This window comes from Bos indicus x Bos taurus, chromosome 17, assembly GCF_003369695.1.
Source record: "Bos indicus x Bos taurus breed Angus x Brahman F1 hybrid chromosome 17, Bos_hybrid_MaternalHap_v2.0, whole genome shotgun sequence".
Lineage (NCBI taxonomy): Eukaryota > Metazoa > Chordata > Mammalia > Artiodactyla > Bovidae > Bos > Bos indicus x Bos taurus.
In genome coordinates, this window is record NC_040092.1 from 72,219,094 (window position 1) to 72,246,090 (window position 26,997).

The following is a 26,997-nucleotide window of genomic DNA, read 5'->3' on the forward strand; positions in this document are numbered from 1 at the left end:
TTAGCCTCATTTAATAGTTGTACATCAGACAGAAAATTTAACGTCTTACTCAAAGCCATTATTGAAGTTGATAGTGAGTTCATGATTTCAGCTTTGAATTCTAATAGGACAACAACTATCAAGAGTCTACTGACTCATGAAGTTTCCAGCAGAGAGTCAATCTACAGGTTTCTTATTATCTTCTAAGTTGTTCAATGATAATTTAAATATGCAGCATTATATACTCACTAAATAATTTTATGCTAAAATGCCACTGTCAACATCTGGTAAACTATTCAGTAGATGTTTTTTCACCTTGGAGACGAACCTTCCTTTACTAAACTCCTTTGGTATTCGGACAACTTCTACATGTGGGGCTGAGAATGGAAAATGATCATTCATTCAAAATAACTAAGGGCAGATCTCAAACATGACTGTAACCAAGCTTACACCATGATTACGAGTATAGTTACAGTCTCTCTCAAAAGAAATTATTTTAGAAATTATTTGACATAAGGCACAGGAACAGTATGAAAAGGCAAAAAGATAAGACACTGAAAGATGAACTCCCCAGGTCAGTAGGTGCCCATTATGCTACTGGAGATGAGTGGAGAAATAACTCCAGAAAGAATGAAGAGATGGAGCCAAAGCAAAAACAACACCCAGTTGTGGATGTGACTGGTGATGGAAGTGAAGTCCGATGCTGTAAACAGCAATACTGCATAGGAACCTGGAATGTAAGGTCCATGAATCAAGGCAAATTGGAAGTGGTCAAACAGGAAATGGCAAGAATGAACATCAACACTTTAGGAATCAGCAAACTAAAATGGACTGGAATGGGTGAATTTAACTCAGATGACCATTATATCTACTACTGTGGGCAAGAATCCCTTGGAAGAAATTGAGTAGCCATCATAGTCAACAGAAGAGTCTGAAATGTAGTACTTGGATGCAATCTCAAAAACGACAGAATGATCTCTGTTCATTTCCAAGGCAAACCATTCAATATCACGGTAATCTAAGTCTGCCCCAACCAGTAATGCTGAAGAAGCTGAAGTTGAATGGCTCTATGAAGACCTAGAAGACCTTCTAGAAGTAATAACCAAAAAAAATGTCCTTTTAATTATAGGGGACTGGAATGCAAAACTACGGAGTCAAGAAATACCTGAAGTAACAGGCAAATTTGGCCTTGCAATACAGAATGAGGGATTCCCTGGTGGCTCAGACGATAAAGCATCTGCCTGCAATGTGGGAGACCCAGGTTCGATTCCTGGGTCGGGAAGATCCCCTGGAGAAGAAAATGGCAATCCACTCCAGCACTCTTGCCTAGAAAATCCCATGGACGGAGGAGCCTGATAGGCTACAGTCCATGGGGTTGCAAAGAGTCGGACACGACTGAGCAACTGAAGCAGGGCAAAGGCTAAAGGAGTTTTGCCAACAGAACACCCTGGTCATAGCAAACACCCTCTTCCAACAACACAAGAGAAGACTCTACACATGGACATCATCAGACGGTCAATACTGAAATCAGACTGATTATATTCTCTGCAGCCAAAGATGGAGAAATTCTAGACAGTCAGCAAAAACAAGACTGGGAGCTGACTGTGGCACAGACCATGAACTCTTTATTGCCAAATTCAGACTTAAATTGAAGAAAGTAAGGAAAACCACTAGATCATTTAGGTATGACCTAAATCAAATCCCTTACAATTATACAGTGAAAGTGAGAAATAGATTCAAGGGGTTAGATCTGATACACAGGGTGCCTGAAGAACTATGAATAGAGACTTGTGACACTGTATAGGAGGCAGGGATCAAGACCATCCCCAAGGAAAAGAAATGCAAAAAAGCAACATGGCTGTCTGAGAGGCCTTACAAATAGCTGTGAATAGGAGAGAGCGAAAGGCAAGGAGAAAAGGAACGATATAACGATTTGAATGCAGAGTTCCAATGAATAGCAAGGAGAGATAAGAAAGCCTTCCTCAGGGATCAGTGCAAAGAAATAGAGGAAAACAACAGAATGGAAAAGACTAGAGACCTCTTCAAGAAAATTAGAGATACCAAGGTAATATTTCATGCAAAGATGGGCTCAATAAAGGACAGAAATGGTATGGACCTAATAGAAGCAGAAGATACTAAGAAGAGGTGGCAAGAATACACAGAAGAACTATACAAAAATGATCTTCAGGACCCAGATAATCATGATGATGTGATCACCAACCTAAAGTCTGACATCCTGGAATGTGAAGTCAAGTGGGCCTTAGGAAGCATCACTATGAACAAAACTAGTGGAGGTGATGGCATTCCAGTTGAGCTATTTCAAATTCTAAAAGATGATGCTGTGAAAGTGCTGCATTCAATATGCCAGCAAATTTGGAAAATGCAGCAGTGGCCACGGGACTGGAAAAGTTCAGTTTTTATTCCAATCCCAAAGAAAGGCAATGCCGAAGAATGCTCAAACTACCACACAATTGCACTCATTTCACATGCTAGTAAAGTAATGCTCAAAATTCTCCAAGACAGGCTTCAACAGTACATGAACCATGAACTTCCAAATGTTCAAGCTGGTTTTAGAAAAGGCAGAGGAACCAGAGATCAAATTGCCAACATCCTCTGGATCATTAAAAAAGCAAGAGAGTTCCAGAAAAACATCTATTTCTGCTTTATTGACTATGCCAAAGCCTTTGACTGTATGGATCACAACAAACTGTGGAAAATTCTTAAAGAGATGGGAATACCAGACCACCTGACCTGCCTCTTGAGAAATTTGTGTTCAGGTCAGGAGGCAAGAGTTAGACCTGGAATGGAACAACAGACTGGTTCCAAATAGGAAAAGGAGTACGTCAAGGCTGTATATTTTCACTCTGCTTATTTAACTTATATGCAGAGTACATCATGAGAAACGCTGGGCTGGATGAAGCACAAGCTGGAATCAAGATTGCCGGGAGAAATATCAGTAACCTCAGAAATGCAGATGACACCACCCTTACGGCAGAAAGTGAAGAGGAACTAAAAAGCCTCTTGATGAAAGTCAAAGAGGAGAGTGAAAACACTGGCTAAAGATCAACATTCAAAAAACCAAGATCATGGCATCTAGTCCCATCACTTCATGGCAAATAGATGGGGAAAGAGTGTCAGACTTTATTTTTCTGGGCTCCAAAATCACTGCAGATGGTGACTGCAGCCATGAAATTAAAAGACGCTTACTCCTTGGAAGAAAAGCTATGACCAACCTAGACAGCATATTAAAAAGCAGGGACATTACTTTGCCAACAAAGGTCCATATAGTCAAACCTATGGTTTTTCCAGTAGTCATGTATGGATGGGAGAGTTGCACTATAAAGAAAGCTGAGTGCCGAAGAATTGATGCTTTTCAACTATGGTTTTGGACAAGACTCTTGAGAGTCCCTTGGACTGCAAGGAGATCCAACCAGTGCATTCTAAAGGAAATCACTCCTGAATATTCATTGGAAGGACTGATGTTGAAGCTGAAACTCCAATACTTTGGCTACCTGATGCAAAGAGCTGACTCTTTTGAAAAGACCCTGAAGCTGGGCAAGACTGAAGAAAGGAGGAGAAGGGATGACAGAATATCAGATGGTTGGATGGCATCAACAACTCGATGGAAATGAATTTGAGTAAATTCTGGGAGTTGGTGATGGACAAGGATGCCTGGCATGCTGCAATCCATGTGGTCGCAAACAGTTGGACACAACTGAGTGACTGAATGAAGAATAAGAACTTTTCCCAACAATTCTTACAATGTTATTAATTATAGAAACATTATTTAATTTCCATCTGGAGACAGATAAGAGTTCAAAAATACTAGTCCTCTACCCTCTGGTTGGAATTTTGGCCTAAGTAAGAACTGTGGCTGGTATACCAAATTGGCCACATTTTCAAGAGTGTGAGGGTAGGAAAGACAACTACTAGAATATCAAATGTTCAGAAATGGGCTATCTGAAGAGAAGTTTTCTGGATATCACACAAGGTGGAGATACATTAGACTTGATGGCACTGAATCAATATTCCTTACTAGAAATGTATGTTTGATAGTGGGATGACAATTCATTACAGCCCTCTCTTACCCATCAGAAGTAACTCCCACGCCCCCCGTGACTTCTCTGTGATTCCACATTAACTACACAATCCTCTGATTACTAATGCTATCACTAGGGACCTAGATCTTAGAAGTGATGTACACTGGACACTACACACATCTATAGTCACTAGAAACACTCAATTAGCTGTAAAGTAATAGGTTGTTTAAGGTTCTCAGGACAGGAGCCTTGTCTGTCTTGCTTGGTATTGCATCACCAATTCCTGGAACATTATCTGGCATAAAATAGATGTTCCATAGATTTTTAATGAACTATTATTGAAAACTGAAATTTATCAGAATCAATACCAGCAGTGGAAAATACAAGCAAGCTCAAAACCTTAGAAGAATGAAAAGGGAAGAGCAAGTCATGCATGAACAGCAGTAAAATGGTTATTAATCTGTATATGAACTAGCCTGGTCTAGTTGCAGACCGTAAAAGGCTTAGATCTTCAACTTCAATCCTAAACTAATCCTGACCAAGACTGCAAAATTTATTAGTAACCTAATCAGTGAGTATGGTCTGTCATTAAACTTGCTGTTCTAAATACAGAAGGCTCCCCAACACACCCTCAGGCTTACTAAGCCACGTGTGGCCCTAAAGCCCCATAGGACTGAGCATAGTCCCAGACTCTAGGTTTACAGTCTGTTCCCTAATGGGAATACGGACATGACAATACCAACCTACTTACCTCTGGTAATAATAAATGCCTAGCCCTTACTAAGCCTCTTTCCAGACAAGCTAGAACCCAGAAGCTTCAGGCTTAAATCACTGTTCACTCAGGGCAGCTCTTTCTGGATCATCAAAGACACTGTCATCAGTCTAACAGCAGGTATCACCACCACAAGACCCCATTGCCATTCATCCTGTGGCACCTCATTTATAGCTGAATTTATCACTCAATCTTGAACATTTCAATTTGGAATGCATACCACTCTCAACTTCAAGAGATATTTATCGAGTACTTGCCCCTGTCCCACCCTGGATCAGCACCCTTATTCCTAGCTCCATTCATTTCTGGCTCAAACCTCAATCCAAACTGGACTTTTAATGAAGTCCCAGCATGTCTCACCCCTATATAAACCAGTTATCCAACCACGATGTTCCACAAGCTCTTACATAAGAAAGAACAGAATCATGCCCTCTTTGCAGACAGGCTCAGAGAAGTTAAGGACTTTGAACAAGGTTACACAGTGTTTAAATAGTAAAACCAAGATTCAAATCCAGCTTAAAGTCTATACTCTATTATTCTTGTAGCATCAGAACCATAAGCACAGGCCAGAGTACTCAGCAGATATTCCGTCAATGTCTGTTTAACTGACAGGATATCTTCAATGCCCATTTTAAAATAAATTTTCATCAACGGGCATCTCATCTCAGTGTTGATCTATCCAATGCAGAAATATAGAAAGAGTATCCTCTACCAACCCCCACTTAACTAGTGGCCTGACTGACCAACTCTTCCAGTCCTCTGTGCACTCGAACAGGCTTGCACACTTCTACCTCTCCTCTTAGCTGACACGCAATTCATCAACATATGCATGTTCTTAGATATGTTTGGGACATATGCACTTGTTACTGAAATAATTCAAACAACTATGTAATCCAATGAAATGTGAGTATAAAAAGAGTGCTTTTATGTGAAATCTAACTTGATTGCTTTAGAATGGTTTGATCACTATGTTACCACAAAAAAAAATTTTAATCAAATTAGACGTGTAAAGAAAGTCAGAGAAAGTCTATAGTCCGAAGATGACTTTGCACTGAAATTTCTTTTCAAGTGTCTCAGTTCTTTTTCTAACTTTAATTTAATTTTATTTATTTATTTTTGGCCATGCTAGGTCTTCGTTGCTGTAAACAGGCTTTCTCTAGTTGCAGCGAGTGGAGGGCAGTGCACAGGCTTATCCTGTTCCAGAAACATTACTTTGTCAACAAAGGTCCATATAATCAAAGCTATATTTTTTCCAGTGATCATGTATGGATGTGAGAGTTGGACCATAAAGAAAGTTGAGCACCGAAGAATTGATGCTTCTGAAGTGTGGTGCTGGAGAAGACTCTTGAGATTCCCTTGGACTTCAAGTAGATCAAACCAGTCAATCCTAAAGGAGATCAGTCCTGAATACTCACTGGAAGGACTGATGCTGAAGGTCCAAATCTTTGGCCACTTGATGCGAAGAGCCGACTCATTAGAAAAGACCCTGATGCTGGGCAAGATTGCAGGCAGGAGGAGAAGATGATGACAGAGGACTAGATGGTTGGATGGCATCACCAACTCAATGGACATGAGTTTGAGCAGGCTCCGGGAGATGGTGAAGGACAGTGAAGCCTTGCCTGCTGCACTCCATGGGGTCGCAAAGAGTCAGACACGACTGAGCAACTGAACAACAACATCATCCTGTTGCAGGGCATAAGCTCGAGGGCGAGAGGGCTTTGGTAGCTGCAGCAGGCGGGCTCAGCAGTTGCAGCTCACAGGCTCTGGACTGCAGGGTCAGTAGTTGCGGCACATGGGCTTAGTTGCCTCATGGTATGTGGATCTTCTCGGGCCTGGGAAGGAACCTGTGTCCCTGCACTGGCAGGCAGATTCTTAACCAGTGGACCACCTCTGTTTCCCAGAGGTGAGGAAACTTGAGGAAGCCCTCAAGTTTCCCAGTTCTTGCTGTACTTTAAGAACAAGCATGTGTCTCTCCAAGCAGCTGGCTGTACTTAATTCTACAACAAAATACTGGCATAATTTATAAAGTAACATGTTTGGGGTTAAATATTTAGGGTAAACAAGTACTCTTTAATAATTTCTCCACTTCGACAGCCTTTTTTTTTATTAAGTGCTCAACTGTATCAACAGGCATCCTACCTACCGTGGAAGCCCTTCCTGTAATATCCTCCTTTTGGGAGCCCTCAAGTAAAAGGCTCGACAGTGACACACCACTGACACTTCTGATCTCAAACAGACATCCTAGTCTACACCACCAAGAAAATGGACACAACCATGTTCAATTTTCTATTGTACTGCTGCTGCTGCTGCTGTTAAGTTGCTTCAGTTATGTCCAAGTCTGTGCGACCCCATAGACAGCAGCCCACCAGGAACCCCCGTCCCTGGGATTCTCCAGGCAAGAACGCTGGAGTGGGTTGCCATTTCCTTCCTCAATGCATGAAAGGAAAAGTGAAAGTGAAGTTGCTCAGTCGTGTCTGACTCTTAGCGACCCCATGGACTGTAGCCTACCAGGCTCCTCCATCCATGGGATTTTCCAGGGAAGAGTACTGGAGTGGGTTGCCATTGCTTTCTCCCTCTATTGTACTGAGATTGTGTTAAACATTCCAATGTGTTTCTCTTAAAAAACTCTTGCTTAAATTCTGTTCCTTTTGAAAAGGGATGAGCTTTTCTATCTCAAATAATTTCAGTTTATGCAACACACAAGTTTCATGAACTGTTTAAAACCAATCCATTCAAAATTATATCAGATGCTTCTTAAATTCTGGTATGATAAAAGTTTTATTGTAAACAGAACCTGCAGACAAACTCTCATAATATTAATTTGGGAACAAAATCATTTACTTACATTGGTACTGAAAAACTCTTATCTACCTTTAGCAAGTCAAAACAAATATCCAAAAGCTGAGAAGTAAAAATGCATATAACAAAATGAAAAATTTAGCAATAAAGTAAATGCTTTTAAAAATTCAGTATCCTTTAGGATTCTTCAACATGTTAATCAACACATCAAATGAAGAATACAAAACCTTCAATAATTTGGGGGATACAAAAGGTTTTTTTCAGTTATAAATGTGCTTTTATTTTTGAATTCACAAACTTTTTAAGTAACACTAGTAGTTAATGACAACTTAATAGGTGTTGTGTGATGCTGAACTAATTACTTAACCCTCCTGAGCTTCCTCATTTGAAAAATGGAGTAGTAATACCTATCTACTATGCTGATGAATATCAACAAAGACATGTAAAATGCCTAGCATACAACTGAAAATAAACCCATGTAAAAACCCTTCATACACACACACACACACACACATACAGAGTCAAGTATTTTCAGTGGGGGAGATAAGGGGAGACAAAGTACAAGAATTCTCTGAACATGTATGCAAAACTCTGTGCATATATGCTTTAGTGCACTTGGGAAAAAGTTCACAGTTTTTCCTCAGCTTCTCAAAGATTCCATGACCCCAAAAAAGTTTAAAAGCCTTTGGCTTTATTTTCTGTTCCTAGATTTATAAAGTTTATAAAATTTGATTGGATACTCTAGACACAAGTAATTTAAATTATTCAACAGCAACAACAGCAAATAAAAGTTCAACTAAAAGTGTGGTCATGGTAAAATATTCTCCTTCTATTTCTCTTAAAAAAATTCACTTGACTCAAATTATTAAAGCAACTACTCAAAGTCAAAATCAAAATTTGAAAACCTAAACAAAAAACAATAGCAATACCAAAAAAACCTTAAACAGTCAAAATTTAAAACCCTATTATTAATACTTATAATAATAAAGTGACATTTATTCCTCCTTTAGAATTAATTTTTCAAACTACTTAATTCCTTCATTCCAACTCAAAGTTAACAACCTTCACTTCAAACAGCTTTTTTGTATATTTTAAATTTGCATAATAAGGAGACTGTATGGTATCAGAGAAGTGACCCTTAAAAGTAGGAATCAGGGAAACCAGGATTATGGTCCTGCTCTGTCACCAGCAGACTCTATAAAGACAGCTGTAAAGAGTCAGTTGCTCAGCATTCTATGGCACTAGGTATGATTCTATATGAAACATGCAATCCCAAAGTAGAATACTAAGATACCTGCTATCCTAAGACTATATTACTAAAAGAGAAATGTACAAAAGGAAGTTTACCTACCTACCTGACAAAAGATATGATTCTAGGTCTCATGAGAAAATCTGTCCACAACAATAAACCTTTGAATTACAGAAAGTTCTGTCCCCACTGCTAGCACTTTCAAGGCAGATATACTCAGAGCAGGGCTTCTAGTTAGGACCATTGAAAACTCCAGCTTCACATGAATAAGAACACCATATACCTCCCCAGAATTGTTTCTTTCCTTAAGGTGAAAAGCATCTAGAAGAAAGATCTCCAAAGTGCAGACAGACAAAAATACACAAAATAGAGGAAACTGCAGTTTAGCATATCTCAATAGTTAAGCCCTTACTTTGTACTTTATTTTTAAAAATACTTGTTACAGAAAAGGTAGCTTATTTTAACCAACTTTATTTCCAAACTGACTTTTCCAAAACAAGTATTTTTCAATGGAGCGTAAAATAAGGCTTTATATACCAAGATACCCCTACATCACTCTTCCAAAAAACAACAAAACAATACAACCAAATACAACTCTTTGAATGTATTCCTCTAAGAGTCAGCAATACACACAAAGGCAAATTAGCAGGACAAAAGGTTTTCTGAGAGGTGTGATGACTAACACTTCAGGACTGGAACGTGACAGCTATTAAAAGAAACATGAAAGGCGTTCCCAGTTCCTCACAGGCCAATGTCTTTATTGCAAGAATTACTACAAACAGCATTCAGGGCTGAATTCACACAGTCCAGTCTTCTAGGCCTAAACCAGCTTTTGTAATTTTACCCAGGTGACACATTATGTGAATCAAAGAAACCAATCAGTAACTCATTTACTAAAGGACAGATACAGGGCACAATGAGACTCTGCACTCAAACTAACACAAAGAAGGGACAAAAGAAACCCAAGATCAGGGTTCTTGTTGAAATAATGCCCCAGAATCCAGCAAATAGCATTACTGGTACAGAAAAGATCAGAATGAGATAACATGTACCAAACATTTCCTCCATGTTTAAAAAAATGTTCACAGAGCATCTGATTCACACCTTAATATATGACTTCAGGCTCAACCAAGGCTTTTCAAATGCTTTACCTTATGAATGGGACTTCCAAACAGAGGTTTACTGAGGCTATCTAGGAAAGATCAGAAGGAGGCCTTACCACTGCCAATATTTAAAACTTAATAACACCACGTCCTAACAAGTTAAAATGCAAAGTTTTCAGTCTCCCAACTCAAATATTCTGTGGCATATTTCATATGCCATGATTACATAGGGACATAATTACAAGGAACAAAAAAGATTTCCTATTTGTGCAAGTAAAATTTAGAGAGATTATTTCTTAAGAAGTTAGCCCTAGTTCTTTTTACTATCCTCAAAACACAGTCAATCTATTGGAAGGAGTATCAATAAATACAAGCTTTTAGATGGCAGTCTGGCATGTCTATGAGAAATCAAAACATGCACGTACTTTTTGATCCAGCAATTATACGTTGAAGAATCTATCCCATGAAATTTAATGCAAATATAAAAATGCTCATTCACGGCAACATTTTTTGTAAAGGTGAAAAATCATGTAGCTAACTAACACATGGGACATCCCACCAAAGAAAGGAGCTGGACCCATATGTATTGACATACAAAGAATTTCAAGACACCTTGCTCAGTGAAAGAGCAAGTTACAGAAAAGCAGGTATAGTAAAAATACACTTTTGTCAGGAAACTTGTGTATGCGCGTGTGTGTAACCGCACAGAAAACAGTCTTAAAGATTAACAGCAAACAGAGCCTAATCTTTAGGGAAAGAACGTAAATCACAGAGTGGGATGGGTAAGTACAAAGAGAAATATAGTTTTAAACAGGGACTTTTACTTTCTACTTCACTATACACCTGTATTAAACATTTGCATCATACATATAAAACATTGATTCTTTATAGAAAGTAAGAGAGATGCAATGTCAAATTTTAGCTGAACTGTAGAATCACTAACAGAGGATGCTGAAATTGTCAAAGAAGTAAGAAGGCTCTTGGGCATCAGAAACACCCTTTACAGACTTAACCTTCCAGGAAATAATGGAAAATGTGGGCAGCACTGACCAGTACTTATGAATGAACATGTCATGTTTTCATAAAAGAACAAGCATCATTCAGAGAACTAAGGGCTTTGTGTCTTAGAACTTTAAGAAAAGATACTGAAATCAGAAACATTATTAAAAAGCTATAATCATTCTCTTAAAAACACAGTTATAACAACAAATTCTGTTACTTTGGTACTGTTGACTACAAAATATAGTCAGAACCTCAAATAGAGTTATTTTATTTGGTGGGAATATTTAGGACTTGGAGTATAGGAGGCAGCGTCTCAGTAGCCCTGAGAGAGTGCTCCAAGGAGGCAGGAGGGAGAGAGTCAGGCTATCTACAAGTTTGCCACAAAGGGGCAGGCAGTCTGAACATCAAAAGATTATTGGTAAGTAAGAAAAACCAGATATCAAGTTAATGAATTTAGCATTCTTCTATGTAGGGAAGGTGCAAGAGTCCGAGATTATTGAAGTCATGCCTTTCATACGCATCTCAGCTATCTGGGGTCAGCATCCAGCATATTTACAGAGATCTTTTTCTCGCTCTTGAATTCCCTTGGGGCCTTCTGGTTCACACAGGAGGGCTGTAATTGCTGATGACTGTGACATCCTTAAGTTCCTTGTGCAGGGAGTGGGGCCGCTTGTCAGGAAGCTCAGGAATTCATGGCTGCTGCTTGCCGGCATCACTTAGAAATTCACATTAGAGGGCCAGAATCTCAAATAGCTGTGGCACTGTTTACTGATATGGCAGGGGACATTCCACTTCACAATACAAAGTATCTATGTATAGGTATGCTTTTTTGCATTAGAAAACTGTCATGTGTGAAGAACCAAATGGTATAAGCTGTCACCCTTACCTGTACATTCTCTTCTGTCACCTGAATCTCTGCCGTGTAAACATAGTCAATCAGCATCCTCAGGGTCCAGCCATCCACCTCCTTGATGCGAACTCTCTTTGCTCGGCTCTCACTCATCTCACCTAAAACATAAGGAGCATTGTTGACACTGCACCAGACACCCAGAAGGAAGACCAAGGCCAGGCAGATGGCCAGCCACTCACTGTACTCAGTAGGCAAAATGGTCAGCACCTTCAGCAAACCTACAACATTCCCTTGCTGCTGCTGTTGCTGTTGCTGCTAAGTCGCTTCAGTCATGTCCGACTCTGTGCAACCCCACACACGGCAGCCCACCAGGCTCCCCCGTCCCTGGGATTCTCCAGGCAAGAACACTGGAGTGGGTTGCCATTTCCTTTTCCAATGCGTGAAAGTGAAAAGTGAAAGTGAAGTTGCTTAGTCGTGTCTGACTTTTAGCAACCTCAGGGACTGCAGCCTACCAGGCTCCTCTGTCCATGGGATTTTCCAGGCAAGAGTACTGGAGTGGGGTGCCACTGTCTTCTCCAACAACATTCCCTTACCTCCCGTAAAAGCTTACCTGAACAAACCATACAAGGTACCTCTGTTACCCACTTATACCTGAAAATTACATCATGGTGATGAATATGCCACATGTCCAACTGCATGAACTCTTAACACCTGTGGCATTAGAGATTCACAGCCTGATCTGTCCATGCCGTTTTTTGGTCCATGCTGTGGATAAACAATGTCATCTGCCGTACCAGTCAACAAAGGATGTTGCAGCCATCAGTCACTGCAGGCCACCCCAGACTGTACGCCATGAGGGAATTCATAATGGGGGGAAAAAAAAACAGGCAAACGAATATAAAGGAATTATTTCCATGAGCCCAGACTCGTGTATCTTCTCATACATAGAAAAGCACTAAATTGACTTGTCTGGTTTTTCATTTTTAGATGTTCCGACTACCTGGGTTTTTTTTTTTTTTTTTGCAAAAACTCCTCCATATCCTGGCTCCTCTCTTATTTTTTCAGATCATTCCCTCAGAAAGATCTGAGAGGCTACCCCCTGGGCTCCAAAAGTCCAATGAATAAAACATAATCTTCAACTTCTAATGTGTGCATTTTTTTAGTTGACAATGCTTTAAAGCAGTTTCTTTCCCTTTTGAATTTCGACTCATGAGTAGAACACAGTGTTACCTAGTCCCATCAGTTCATGGCAAATAGATAGGGAAACAATGGAAACAGTGACAGACTATTTCTTGGGCTCCAAAATCACTGCAGATGGTGACTGCAGCGATGAAATTAAAAGACACTTGCTCCCCGGAAGAAACCTAGAAAGCATAATAAAAAGCAGAGACATTACTGTGCCAACAAAAGTCTATCTAGTCAAGGCTATGGTTTTTTCAGTTGTCCTGTAAGGATGTGAGAGCTGGACCATAAAGAAGGCTGAGGACTGAAGAATTAATGCTTTTGAACTGTGGTGTTGGAGAAGACTCTTGAGAGTCCCTTGGACTGCAAGGAGATCCAACCAGTCCATCCTAAAGGAGATCAGTCCTGAATATTCACTGGAAGTGAATTCACTGGATGCTGAAGCTGAAGCTCTAATACACTAGCCACCCGATGCAAAGAGCCAACTTGTTAGAAAAGACCCTGACGCTGGGAAAGACTGAGGGCAGAAGAGGACCACAGAGGGCAAGGTGGTTGGATGGCATTGCCGACTCGATGGACATGGGTTTGAGCAGCTCCAGGAGATGGTGAAGGACAGGGAAGCCTGGCGTGCTGCCGTCCACGGGGTCATAGAGAGTTGGACATGACTGAGCAACTGAACAACAACAATTTATTACTAAAGCCGGATGCCTTCTACATCACTGCACTAAAGACTTAGTACAAGACCTCCTTCCTACTACCCATTGAACTAGTTAAGCATTCAGGGATCCTAAGTAAGATGCTCTCTTATGGAAACAAATGGAGAAGCAGAAAAGAGAAGAGATTGCTTCTAAACCCAGGGGACTTATGAAGAGTTAGAAGCAGGCTTGGGCACACATGCATGGACATATAATGGCCCAAGAATAGGAACACATAATCACTGGTGAAAGAAAACTCAGTCAAAAACAAGACAGTCTAAAAATAATGTTGAGCACTAGGGGACACCTTGGCAAAAAGGTTTAGTTCTACATTCATCAGGTTTTGATACTATGCAGGGTCCTGTGGGGCTCCTGGTCACAAGGCCTTTTTGTCCTCCATTTCTTTCATTATAGACACAGCCTTTATTCAGCCTCCATGACTTTCCCTGAGTTCCAATGGGAAGATTCAAGCAGTTGTTAATTATGGAAAGGAGGTGAAACAGTCAACAGCAGCCTTGGGGCAAGGTCCTATTTCCGCATCAAAGGATACACACAGCAATATTTTTTAGCTATTTTGCAGATACTGAAATTCCCTCCGGATGACAGAGGTAGATGATTAACGATGGTACGTCGCCCACAAGCATGTAGATCCCAGGCCAGTTGAACCTGAAGTTTGATGATGCTGACTCCTACTAATCTCACTATCAACCCATCAGAATATCCACTGATAATGCCCTCTTTGAACAATTATTACAGAACTTCTCCCTTTCCCAAGAAGGGACACGTGGTTTTGCAGGCATGAGGCCACCGTGTCATCCTTTGCTGGCAAAGCAATAAAGCAATTCTTCTCTACTTCACCCAAAACTCTGTCCCTGACATTTGATTTGGCACCGCTGTACAGAGAAGCCAAGCTTTCAGCATCAAAGATAAAAGAAGTATGAAAACAATGCCATCATCCCTTGCCTGTTAGAAAAACAACACAATGGTTTCCAGATTTCTTGAAAATTTGTTTCTTTTTCAGGTACAGTATACTGTACCATCTTTGCTTAAGTCTAGTCAAAGCTATGGTTTTTCCTGTGGTCATGTATGGATGTGAGAGTTGGACTGTAAAGAAAGCTGAGCGCTGAAGAATTGATGCTTTTGAACTGTGGTGTTGGTGAAGACTCTGAAAGTCCCTTGGACTGCAAGGAGATTCAACCAGTCCATCCTAAATGATAACAGTCCTGAATATTCATTGGAGGGACTGATGCTGAAGATGAAACTCCAATACTTGATGTGATGTGAAGAACTCACTCATTTGAAAAGACCCTGATGCTGGGAAAGATTGAAGGTAGGAGAAGAGGACAACAGAGGATGAGATGGTTGGATGGCATCACCAACTCAATGGACTTGAGTTTGAGTAAACTCCGGGAGTTGGTGATGGACAGAAAAGCCTGCCATTCTGCAGTCCATGGAGTCGGAAAGAGTCGGGCACAATTGAGCAACTGAACTGAACTTATACTGTACTGTAAACTATCACAAAAGCCTAGAGAAATCCATAATTATACAAAATTCTTTTGCAAACTTAAACACTAGAAAGAGATAGGTAGTAAAGGAACAGTAGTAAAGAAGACAGTAGTAGAGAAACCGCCTGCCAATGCAGGAGACACAGGAGACCCAGGTTCTATTTGTGGGTCAGGAAGATCCTCTGGAGAAGAAAATGGCAACCTACTTCAGTGTTGCTGTCTTGAAAATTCCATAGACAGAGAAGCCTGGCGGACTACAGTCCATAGGGTCACAAAGTGTCAGACACAACTGAGCACAGTACACATATTTAACTACCTGCTTCCTTGGAGATTATCTCTCACAAGATCTCAAAAAATAGCTGTTCTCCTAAGAGCTAAAATATCTGAAAAATTACTATGTTACCTCCTGGAGTGAAACATCCAGTGGTATTATAAGGGAAGAGAGAAAGTTAATGATATGCTTCTGTTACATACTAAATGCCAGGAAGACAAAGTATTGGGCTATGTGTCTGCTGCCTCAGCACTTTTTTTCCTTTCCAGAAAAGGAGGAAAGCAAAGAATACGGAAACATAATTCTTAACTTACATATAAGGTACCTTCCTTTGTCCTACTCTCTCTGGACCTTGTAGCTAGATAGGATTTGTGTCATCTAAAAGTTCTTTTGTGACAAACATGAGAATACTTTCCTAATTCCTACTTGGACTTTAACAAAAGGCCATTCTTAATTCACCTCTATGGCCCCAGCGATGTGCAAAAGCCCACAAGGCCTGGTGTCACACAAGCATAAAGCCGTGTACTTAGTCCTCAAGGAGTAAATTCATTCCTCAGGACTCGGGCACAATTTAGACAAAAGCCAATTTGACTTTAATTTATATGTATGATTAAAAAATTATCAGTTATCTGCAAGCTGTTTTTCATATTATAGTTTCTAAGGTGTTGCTGTAAGATGCACCCCACACCACTGACTGTGATGCTCAAAGCCTCCAGCTCCTCCCATTTAAACCATGCAGGCCCTGTCCACGTTCCACCCCTGCCTCACCATCTAGTCTCCTCTCTGCCACTTCCAGTCTTAATTTATATAAGGAAGGAACTTTGTATAGCTCTCCACACACATCTAGCAACTTCCTACCTTACTGTCTTTGTCAAGCTTCACCATCCGTCTCCTCTAGTCCCTCATTCCCCAGGCTAACTCCCACAGAGTCTTCAAGACTCAGCTGGAACCTCTCCAAGTAGGCTTATCCGCTGATAACCCAAGGCTAGGTTAGGCTCTTACCCTAGGTTACCTCCTACAAATCCACTGTCATACTAACATCTGGTTCTCCCCACCTGGATTCTTAAGCCTCTTGAGAGTACAGATAATATCTTTCTTACCTCTGTATCCACAACACCTGACCTATGGCAGATATCCAGTAAGTAATGGCTGGAGACATAAAAGACTAGAAAAGTGAGAAGTAAAACAAGTGCCAATTTGAAGTGCAGCACCTTTCAACACAATTAGCACTGGGTTGGCCTAAAAGTTTGTCCAGTTTTTTCAGTGAGCTGGCTCTAGTAGCACTTAGTTGTCTTTAACTTCATTTGAAAAATTTTGTTAGCTTGTATTATGTATTGCAACCCACTCCAATATTCTTGCCTGGAGAATCCCATGGACAGAGGAGCCTGGCAAGCTACAGTCTATGGGGCTGCAAAAGTCAGACATGACCAAGCACATACAGTACAGTACAGTATTGTGTATTGTATATGTGATATCATATCAGCATGCATTTTAAAAAACATTAAAATTGGTGAATTATTGTATAGCCATTTTAATACTGAAAAAAGGAATACTTTCAGCATACTACTGCAACTGAAACACAACTAAAAATGCAACTAAAAAAAAAAAAGATTTTTGCAATGTATAGAGAAAGTGTTATGACTCAGCAAATATATCAAAAGTGATTTGTGAAGTTTTGTGCTGGAAATTTCTCGCTGGACTATGTCTCACAGTTGGGTAGACCAGTTGAAATTGATTGACACATTAACTGAACACAATCAATATTACATCACATAGGAGATAATCAATATACTCAAAAATATCCAACCTAAGCACTGAAAACCATTTGTACCAGCTTCATTATATTAATTTTTTGATGTCTGGGTCCCACATAGTTAAGTGGAAAAAAAAACCCTTCTTGGCAATATTTCCACCTGCAATTTTCTACTGAAATGTTAACAAAAACGTTTCAATTTTAAAACAAATTGTGATGAGTGGTGAAAAGTGGATAATGTACAAGAATGTGGAATGGAAGAGATCATAGGGCAAGAGAAATGAACCACTACTAACCACGCCAAAGGCCAATGTTCATCCAAAGAAGGTGATGCTGTGTATATGGTAGGACAGAAAGAGAATCCTCTATAATGAGCTCCTTGGAGAAAACCAAATGATTAATTCCAACAAGTACTGTTTCCAACTAGATGGGAAAGTGAAAGCAACACTCGAAGAAAAGCATTTGGAATTAGTCAACAGAAAATGCATAATCTTCCATCAGGATACTAATACATAAGCGTGTGTTTCTTTGATGACCAGGCAAAAACTGTTACAGCTTGGCTGAGAATTTCTGATTCATCTGCCATATTCATCAGATATTGCACCTTCAGATGTCCATTTATTTTAGTCTTTACAAAATTTTCTTAACTAAAAAAATTTCAACTCCCTGGAAGACTGTAAAAGGCATCTGGAACAGTTTTTCACTCAAAAAGATAAAAAGTTTCCTGAAGATGGAATTATGAAGTTGTCGGAGAAATGGCAGAGGATAATGGAACAAAAAGTTCCAGAGACTAGCAAGGAGAGATAAGAAAGCCTTTTTAAGCCAAAAATGCAAAGAAATAGATGAAAACAAAAGAATGGGAAAGACTAGAGCTCTCTTTAAGAAAATTAGAAATACCAACCAAGAGAACATTTCATGAAAAGGTAAACAAAATAAAGAACAAAAACAGTATGGACCTAACAGAAGCAGAAGATATTAAGAAGAGGTGGAAAGAACACACAGAAGAACTATACAAAAAAGATCTTGATGGCCCAGATAACCATGACGGTGTGAACACTCACTTAGAGCCAGACACCCTGGAATGCAAAGTCAAGTGGGCCTTAGGAAGCATCACTACAAACAAAGCTAGTGGAAGTAACGGAATTCCAGCTGAGCTATCTCAAATCCTAAAAGATGATGCTGTCAAAGTTTTGCACTCAATATGCTAGCAAATTTGGAAAACTCAGCAGTGAGCACAGGACTGCAAAAGGTCAGTTTTCATTCCAATCCCAAAGAAAGGCAATGCCAAAGAATGTTCAAACTGTTGCACAATTGCACTTATTTCATATGCTAGCAGAGTAATGTTGAAAATCCTTCAAGCTTCAACAGTATTTGAACCAAGAACTTCCAGATGTACAAACGGGGTTTAGAAAAGGCAGAGGAACCAGAGATCAAATTACAAACATCCAATGGATCATAGAAAAAGCAAGAAAATTCCAGAAAAACATACTTCTACTTCATTGACTATGCTAAAGCCTTCGACTGTACAGACCAAAACAAACTGTGGAAAATTCTTAAAGAGATGGGAATACCAGACCACCTGACCTGTCTCCTGAGAAACCTGTATGCAGGTCAAGAAGCAACAGTTAGAACCAGACATGAACAGACTGGTTCAAAATTGGGAAAGGAGTATATCAAGGCTGTAATTGTCACCCTGCTTATTTAACTTATATGCAGAGTACATCATATGAAATGCCAGACTGAATGAAGCACAGCTGGAATCAAGATTGCAGGGAGAAATATCAATAACCTCAAATATACAGATGACACCACCCTCATGGCAGAAAACAAGAGGAACTGAAGAGCTTCCTGATGAAAGTGAAAGAGAAGAGTGAGAAAGCTGGCTTAAAACTCAACATTCAGAAAACTAAGTTCATGGCATCCGGTCCCATCACTTCATGGCAAATAGATGGGGAAACAATGGAAACAGTGAGAGACTTTATTTTCTTGGGCTCCAAAATCACTGCAGATGGTGACCACAGCCTTGAAATTAAAGGACGCTTGCTCCTTTGAAAGAAAAGCAATGCCAAACCTAGATAGCATATTCAAAAGCAGAGACATTACTTTGCCTACAAAGGTCCATCTAGTCAAAAGCATCGTTTTTCCAATAGTCTTATATGGACATGAGAACCAGACAATAAAAAAAGCTGAGTGTCTTTGAACTGTGGTACTGGAGAAGAATCTTGAGAGTCCATTGGACAGCAAGATCAAACCAGTCAATCCTAAAGGAAATCAACTCTGAATATACACTGGAAGAACTGATGCTGAAGCTCCAATACTTTGGCCACCTGATGCGAACAGCTGACTCATTAGAAAAGACCCTGATGCTGGGAAAGATTGAAGGCAGAAGAAGGGGACAGCAGAGAATGAGATGGCTGGATGGCATCACCAACTCAACAGATACAAGTTTGAGCACATTCCAGGAGATGGTAAAGGTCAGCAAACCCCAGTGTGCTGCAGTCCACAGGGTTACAAAGAGTAGGACACAACTGAGCGACTGAACAACAGCAATGGAACAAAACAGTGATGACATTGTTCATAAAGTTCTTGGTAAAAATGAGAAATGTGTGTTTTATTAGGTTGGCCAGAAAGTTCATTCAGGCTTTTCCATAAAATCTTAACAGAAAAATCCAAACCAACTTTTTAGCCAATCCAGTATTTTTACTTAAAAACCAAAGGAAGTTTTTGGCCAACCCAGTAACACTTAAGTTATTGTGTTCTGGCTTTGAAGGATTTCAGGCATCAAACATTTACTGAAAAGTTACTATACAGGTTGAGCTAAGCACTTTGACTAGTGAACACTGTACTTTTCTTGAGAAAAGAAATGAAGACCTCCAAATTGTAAACGTTTACGGACACACGTATGGACGTAAACATTTCCATCTCAAGGACCATAATCGGGACTCCTGAAGCCCAGAACAAACTGATAACTGTGTTTACCCATTCTGAAGTTCTAAGAAGTGAATAGATATAAGAGGGCAAATCCTAGGATCAATAAAAAGTGCATATGATTCTAACTTTAGTTACTACCTAGCACACAAAAACTGAAAAAATAGTAAAAGTATAATACAGACTTTATACTATGCTGAAACACTAAGACTTGAATGACAAATTACAGCCACATTTAATAAATAAAATGTATTCCATTACTCTTCAAGTTACATGTGTCAACCCCTCCAATCATTATTGCTCTTTAGCTTTTAGGTTACAAAGACACTACCAACATATTGGTATCTTCCTTCTGGCAAGATGACCCGAATGGCCCTGCCAGGCACTGGCTATGGTGGTATGATACAAAATTCCCCAATTCTATAACTAATCTAAGGCAAACATGGTACCTGCATTTCCCTGCCAATTTGGCTCTAGTTTGAATAACTTCTGGAACAGGTCTCCTACTTCCTAAAAGAAAACAGGAAAGAGATAACCCTTTTCCTTCCTTGAGATATTAGTCCACTCTAGTAGGCATCTTGCATTCATGGGGGAAGCAATTAAAGGATAAAATTTTTAGTGAGTACAGCTTGGTGATAACACAGACAGATGAGGATCCTTGGTGACCAGCTCACTTTCTAGTTATGAGAGAATGTATTTCCTTGCTATTTAAACCACCTTAAGGGGAGTTCTCTGTCATATGCAGACTAAAGACATATGCACTTTATGTGCAATACCCTATTTAATGTTCTTTACAGCAGTCAGCAATATAAGAAACTTTGTTTCCTCTCTGTCTAACCTTTCTTCCTTTCTGAAAGACTAGGATAACACCCAGCACACAGAAGGTGCTCAATGAGTACTCCTTGATGAAGGAAAGCACAAATCTTAAGACAAATATAACATGCTTGCAACTTTTAAAAAAACTCACATCTTACACAAATGATAATCTCTCTTCCTATTCTAATTTACCTTACTAAATGATGTTCAATGTGACAAAAGAAAATGATCAAAAAGCACTCCCCAAAAAGAAGAATGAAAATAATTTCCTATTTCCCACTAGATTTCAGATATTTTAGCCTGTGGCACAAAAGAAGCCTCAAATACATGTGTTAAGGAAAAGGGCATTCTAAATGTCACATCTGTACACAAGCAAGTAATTTTAAAACACAAAAACCCAGGATTTCCCTGGTGGTCTAGCGGTTAGGACTTCACACTTTCACTACAGTGGGCATGGGTTTGATCCCTGGTCATGGAACAAAGATCCCACATGCCACCATCAACCAAAACAAAACAAGCAAAAAAAGATAGATAAATGAATAAAAACACAAGAAATCAATTTGATATATTCTTTTTCAAGTAACAGTTAAACAACCTGGCCTTAATCTAAACTTCACAAAAGAAAAACCGGTGATACATCACAAAATTACTTTTCACTTCCCTTCTTCTACCAGAATACTTGGAACTAAGAAGAGTAATAGAATTCTTTTTTAGGTGATATAATTTGAATGAAAATTTTTCTGAGTTTAAGGGAGATGAAAAACAAGGGCCAAAAAGAGTATCTGCAGAGTCCCCATTTCTAAATAGGCAAATCACAAGGAACAAGAGGAGTACAAGGTAGCCCTGTGCCACTGCAGACACGTCTGTGTATAGCTGATCACTGAGCCAGAGGACTCAAACATCACAGCACGTAATAGCATGGAAGCACGCCAAGGTCTACTTGTGGGCCTCCTCATATTTTTTATGAAAGATAATATAAATACAGTAGGACTTCAGACAGGAAAACAGACAAACAATGGGTTCATAGTCTAGCAAATCTTAAATACATGTACACTAAACCCCCCAGACCAAATCTCCATGTCTTATTTTACCTAATCTTTGCCAAACTGCTATTTAGTGGATTCAAAAGAAGAAAATAAACAAAGATTGCCAGAAAGGTAAATAATATCTACTACCAAAGAACCATAAAATCCTAGCCTACCAAGTACATGAAAAGATGCTCAACATCATTAGTCATCAGGGAAGTGCAAATGAAACTATAAGAGATGCCACTTCACATCCATTAGAATGACCACAACTGGAAAAAAAAAAAAAGAGTAACAAATGTTGGTAAGGAAGTGGAAAAATGGAAACACTTATACATAATGTAGGAATATAAAATGATGCAGTCACTTGGGGAAATAATATAGCAATTTTTAAAAAGTTAAATATAAATCTACCACATAACCAGACATTCCACACATATGTATCTATCACCATGAGAAATAAAAATTTGTGTCCACACAAAGAACTACATGTGAATGTTCATAGAAGCATTAGCTATAATTGCTAGAAACTGGAAACAATCTAAATGTCCATCAGCTGGTAAATATATAGTCAAAATTTGCTGTTTTCATACAATGGAATCTACTTAGCAATAAAGAGGAACAATCTGATGATATATACTACAATATGGATGAGTCTCAAAAATAATACATAGGGACTAAAATGCTATAAAGTTGATTTATGGTGATGGCAGTACTACTGAGTAAATTTATTAAAAATCACTGAAAATTACAATGTAAAATATGCCTCAATAAAATTGTAAAAGTCACAATCAAGGTACTCAATTCATATTTTATATGTGCCAGAAATTAACATAATATTCCCATTTTGCACCGTTGCATAGCAATCTAAGATTTGACCAAGTATTCTCAGGCAGAAACAGGCTGAACTGCAAGAAGTACCCAGCTACCAGTTAACTGAGACATTAGGAATACTTATAGAATCAAAACATCTTCAGGGTCCCATCCCCATCGTTACACATAATTCAAAAATTGCATGTCAACTAAAATATGAAGAGGTGAGAATCATTAGGTTAAAAAAAAAAAAAAAGGAAGGATGAAAGAAAGAAAGAAATGAGGGAAGCTGAAATGTAGTTTAGATTAAAAAGTAAAGAGGGAAGAAAAACAGAGACATAATGAGATCTCCTATCACCAGCATCCATGTCTCTGCATGTCAAAGGCTCAGGGAGTTTCGAGACTCTTAAGTGTTATCTTTTGAAGGGAAAGGAAACCAACTCTGATCTTGTAATTTTAAATTAATCATTACATTTTGTAACTGGAAAATAAAATCTTTATCAAAAGAAGTCTACTTTAAGACATTTTCAATCTTTTACCCTTACAACAACCTTTAGGAATTGAGGGTAAAAAATAATAATGATAACCACGAAAATGCCAATATTAATTGAACATTTTCTATGTGTCAAATAAAGGACAAACATACATGATCTCATATAATCTTTATAAGAATCCTAGGAAGTAACATTATTATGCTCATTTTCCAAAAGGGAAAACTGAGGCCAAAACTGAAGAAGAGACTAATGATCCCAGATTCAGTAATTCTAACAAAGACTTGAAAGAAGGCACTTTACTAGGGAACTCCTAAATTAGGCCAACACAAAGCAGATCAAATACTGCTTTTACAAGCCTAGAAATTCTGTTTGGAAAAAATCTCCAGGAGTAATAAATAAGACAGTCATTGAAGTGAAATTAGGACATAAAAATGTGACTAGTCCCTCTATAACTTTTCTAATCAGCCTCAGTTAAAGGCACCATCCCCAAATCACTTGCCCAATATGGCTCACAACCCCTCTACTGTTTTTCCTACATTTGTCTTTTTTATAATTAATTAATTTTATTTATTTATTTATTTATTTTGTCTGAGCTGGGTCTTTGTTGCAATGGGCTTCTTGTTGTCCTGGCTCCTCTTGTTGCAGAGCACAGGCTCTAGGTGTGTGGGCTTCAGTAGTTACAGTGCATGGGCTCAGCAGTTGCAACACACGAGCCCTGGAGTATGGGCTCGGGAGCTGTGGTGCTGAGGCGTCACTGCAGCATATAGAATCTTTCCAGACCAGGGATCAAATCCATGTTCCCTGAACTGGCAGGCAGATCTTAACCACTGGGCCACCAGGGAAGTCCCCTTTCTTACATTCTTGATTATTTAACTCAGTTCAGGAACAACAAGAATGTAACAGGCTGAAAAGTGAGGTGGTCTCCAGAGCCCTCACTACTCTCAAAACACCAAGCCTATTCTCTCCACATTGCCTCTGCACTTTTTTTTATGTGTATAAACCCTTGGTACTCATTACATTTCAGGAAATGTCAGATCCCCATCTCTCAACACTGTCCATCATAGTCCTCACCATCTGTATTACTGCTCTGAACAGATCTTCCACAAACTATTATGTATTTAAAGGGTGCACATCTATTAATACATGCCATGCTGTTAGTCTGCTTGGATTGTTCAACACTTGCACCTTGACCACTCTAATAAACCATCCTTTAACAAAAAGCAAAAAAGCATAAAAATAAAGTGTGTACAACTCATTTCTCCAATGATATTAATAAATTACTGGTACAAAAAGTGTGCTAATTTTGTTTATTACCCCTTAAAGTATCTAGCAAAATGTTAGACATAGGAAATATTTAAGTTTCTAAAGTATGAATAGATTTACATTTGGGCTTTCTTCTATAACTATGTATTTACAAGCATTTGTTTGTTCTATCAATAATCTAAGACTATAAGCTCATTGTTGGAAAAGATAATAACTTTATTTTCTTCAACAGTACTATACTGGATGTTTCGATTTTGTTTTCTTAAGAATGAAGTTAAGGGAGGATGTAGCCAGGTGGCAGAGTAGGAAGACCTGGAGCTCACCAGCTCCTACAGACACATCAAATTACAACTACTCACAGAGCAACTATAAATGAGAATGACCTGAAAACTAGCAGATATCTCCCACATAAAGACATAGAGAAGGAACCACAATGAGAAGGGTAGAAGGGACAATGACAAGACCTAGTCAAGATCTAACTCACCTGAATGAGCAACCCACAAACAAGAGTATAATCACAATTACAGAGGTTCTCCCCAAAGAGCAAGGGTTCCGAGCTGCACATCAGGGTCCCCAGCCCAGGAATCCTACATCAAGAAGACAAGCCACTACAACATCTGGTTTTGAAGGCCAGAAGGGCCTGCGTGCAGGACAGCAAGAAGGCTGTGGGAAAGACTCAGCTGTTTCAGGGATGTGCAGAATCTCATACACTCAGAGACCCAGGACAGAAGCAGCAGTTTGAAAGAAGCCTGGGCTAGACCTACATACTGATCTTAGGCTCCCAAGAGGCAAGAGATCACCCTGAGGGCACCAATGCTGGTGGCAACCATTCTGAGGATGTCATTCTACCACAAGGACACTGGTGCTGGCAATGCCATTTTGGGATCCACCCGATAGACTATTAGCTCCAGGGGCTTATCTGCACACCAGCAAGCTGGCAGCAGCCCTGTGCCCCAACCAGGGTCATGCAGACAGTCTCATGGGAAGCCGACCCCAACCTCCAGCCTGACTACAGCCACTATGCAGGGCACAGTCTTGCAGCCAACCGGGCCAGAAACCAGGAATCTGCGTACCAGACTGCCCATAGTACTCTTCCCACCACAACAGAAGGAGTTACACGGTCCTTATAGGGGGCACCCTAAGAACATATAGCTCTGAAATAGGAGGGGAGCAAGCTACTGGGCCCTACAGGATGTCAACCATATAAGGCCACTTCTCCAAGATCCAGAAATATAACCAATTTACCTGATAAATACAGAAAATTTGGCAAAATGAGGAGAGAGCAAAATATGCTCTACACAAAGGAATAAGACAAAGCTTCAGAAAAAGAACTAAAAGAAATGGAGGCAGGCAACTTACCTGATAAAGAGTTCTCATTAACGATCATTAAGATGCTCCATGAATGTGGGAGAAGAATTAGATGAACACAGTGAGAATTTTAGGAAAGTTAGAAAATATAAAAATAAACCAAACAGACATGAAGATAAAATACCCAGAAAAAAGAAACTGGAAGGAAAAGTATTTTAGATGATACAGAGAAGTATAATAGCAACATGGAAGACAGAGTAGTGAAAATCATCCAAGGTGAACAGGAAAAAAAAAGAATTTGAAAAAAATGAGAATATTTAAGAGACTTCTGGGACAACATCAAGCATACTAACATTCGTATTATAGGGGTACCGGAAAAAGACAGCAAAGGGCAGAGAAGTTACTTGAAGAAATAACAGGTGAAACTTCCTTAACCTAGGGAAAGAAAGAAACATTCAGTGAGAGGAAGCAAAGAATCGCAAACAAGAGGAACTTAAAGAGGTCCACACCACAACACGTTGTAATTAAAATGGCAAAAATTAAAGATAAAGAGAAAATCTTAAAAAGCAGCAAGAGAACACCCCAGACTGTCAGCTGACTCTTCAGCAGGAACTTTAGCAGGCCAGGAGGAGTGCCATGATATTCCAAGTGATGAAACAATAAAATCTACACCACAAATGTTCTACCTGCAAGGCTCTCATCCAGATTTGAAGGGGAAGAGGAAGAGTATTCCAAATGAGCAAAAGCTAAGAGAGTTCAGTACCACCAAACCAGCTTTGTAAGAAATGAATTCAAGGAATTTCTCTAAGTGGAAAAGACAGACTCCAAACAGAAACATGAAAATTCTTACATGAAAAGGCAAACAAATAGTAAAAGTAGTAGATAAACAACTTAAAAGCTAGAAGGAAGGTAAAACGGCAAAAATAGTAAAATCATTTATAGCTATAATAAATAGTTAAGGGGTATACAAACAAAAAGATGTAAAATATGACAAAAAACATTAAATAAAAGGAGGTAGAAATAAAAATGCAGGGCTGTTACAATGCATTAGAACTGCAGAGATCTTCAATTTGAAATAATCACATATATACACGCACAGGTTGTTATATATGAACCTTATGGTAATAACAAAAGAGAATCACCAGGGATT

The 26,997-nt window shown here is 39.2% G+C and overlaps 1 protein-coding gene across 3 annotated transcripts in view; it reads right to left on the bottom strand.

Moving 5' to 3' along the window:
- KLHL2 (kelch like family member 2) overlaps nt 1-26,997 on the bottom strand; it is a 171,388-nt gene that overhangs the window by 95,685 nt on the left and 48,706 nt on the right. For 2 of the 3 annotated variants that reach the window (XM_027513526.1, XM_027513527.1), the window contains one exon: nt 11,831-11,952. The exons of the other annotated variant lie outside the window; for it this stretch is intronic. In XM_027513526.1, coding sequence (XP_027369327.1) covers nt 11,831-11,952 — 122 coding nt within the window. The remainder of the gene's footprint in view (nt 1-11,830; nt 11,953-26,997) is intronic. 3 annotated transcript variants of the gene reach the window in all.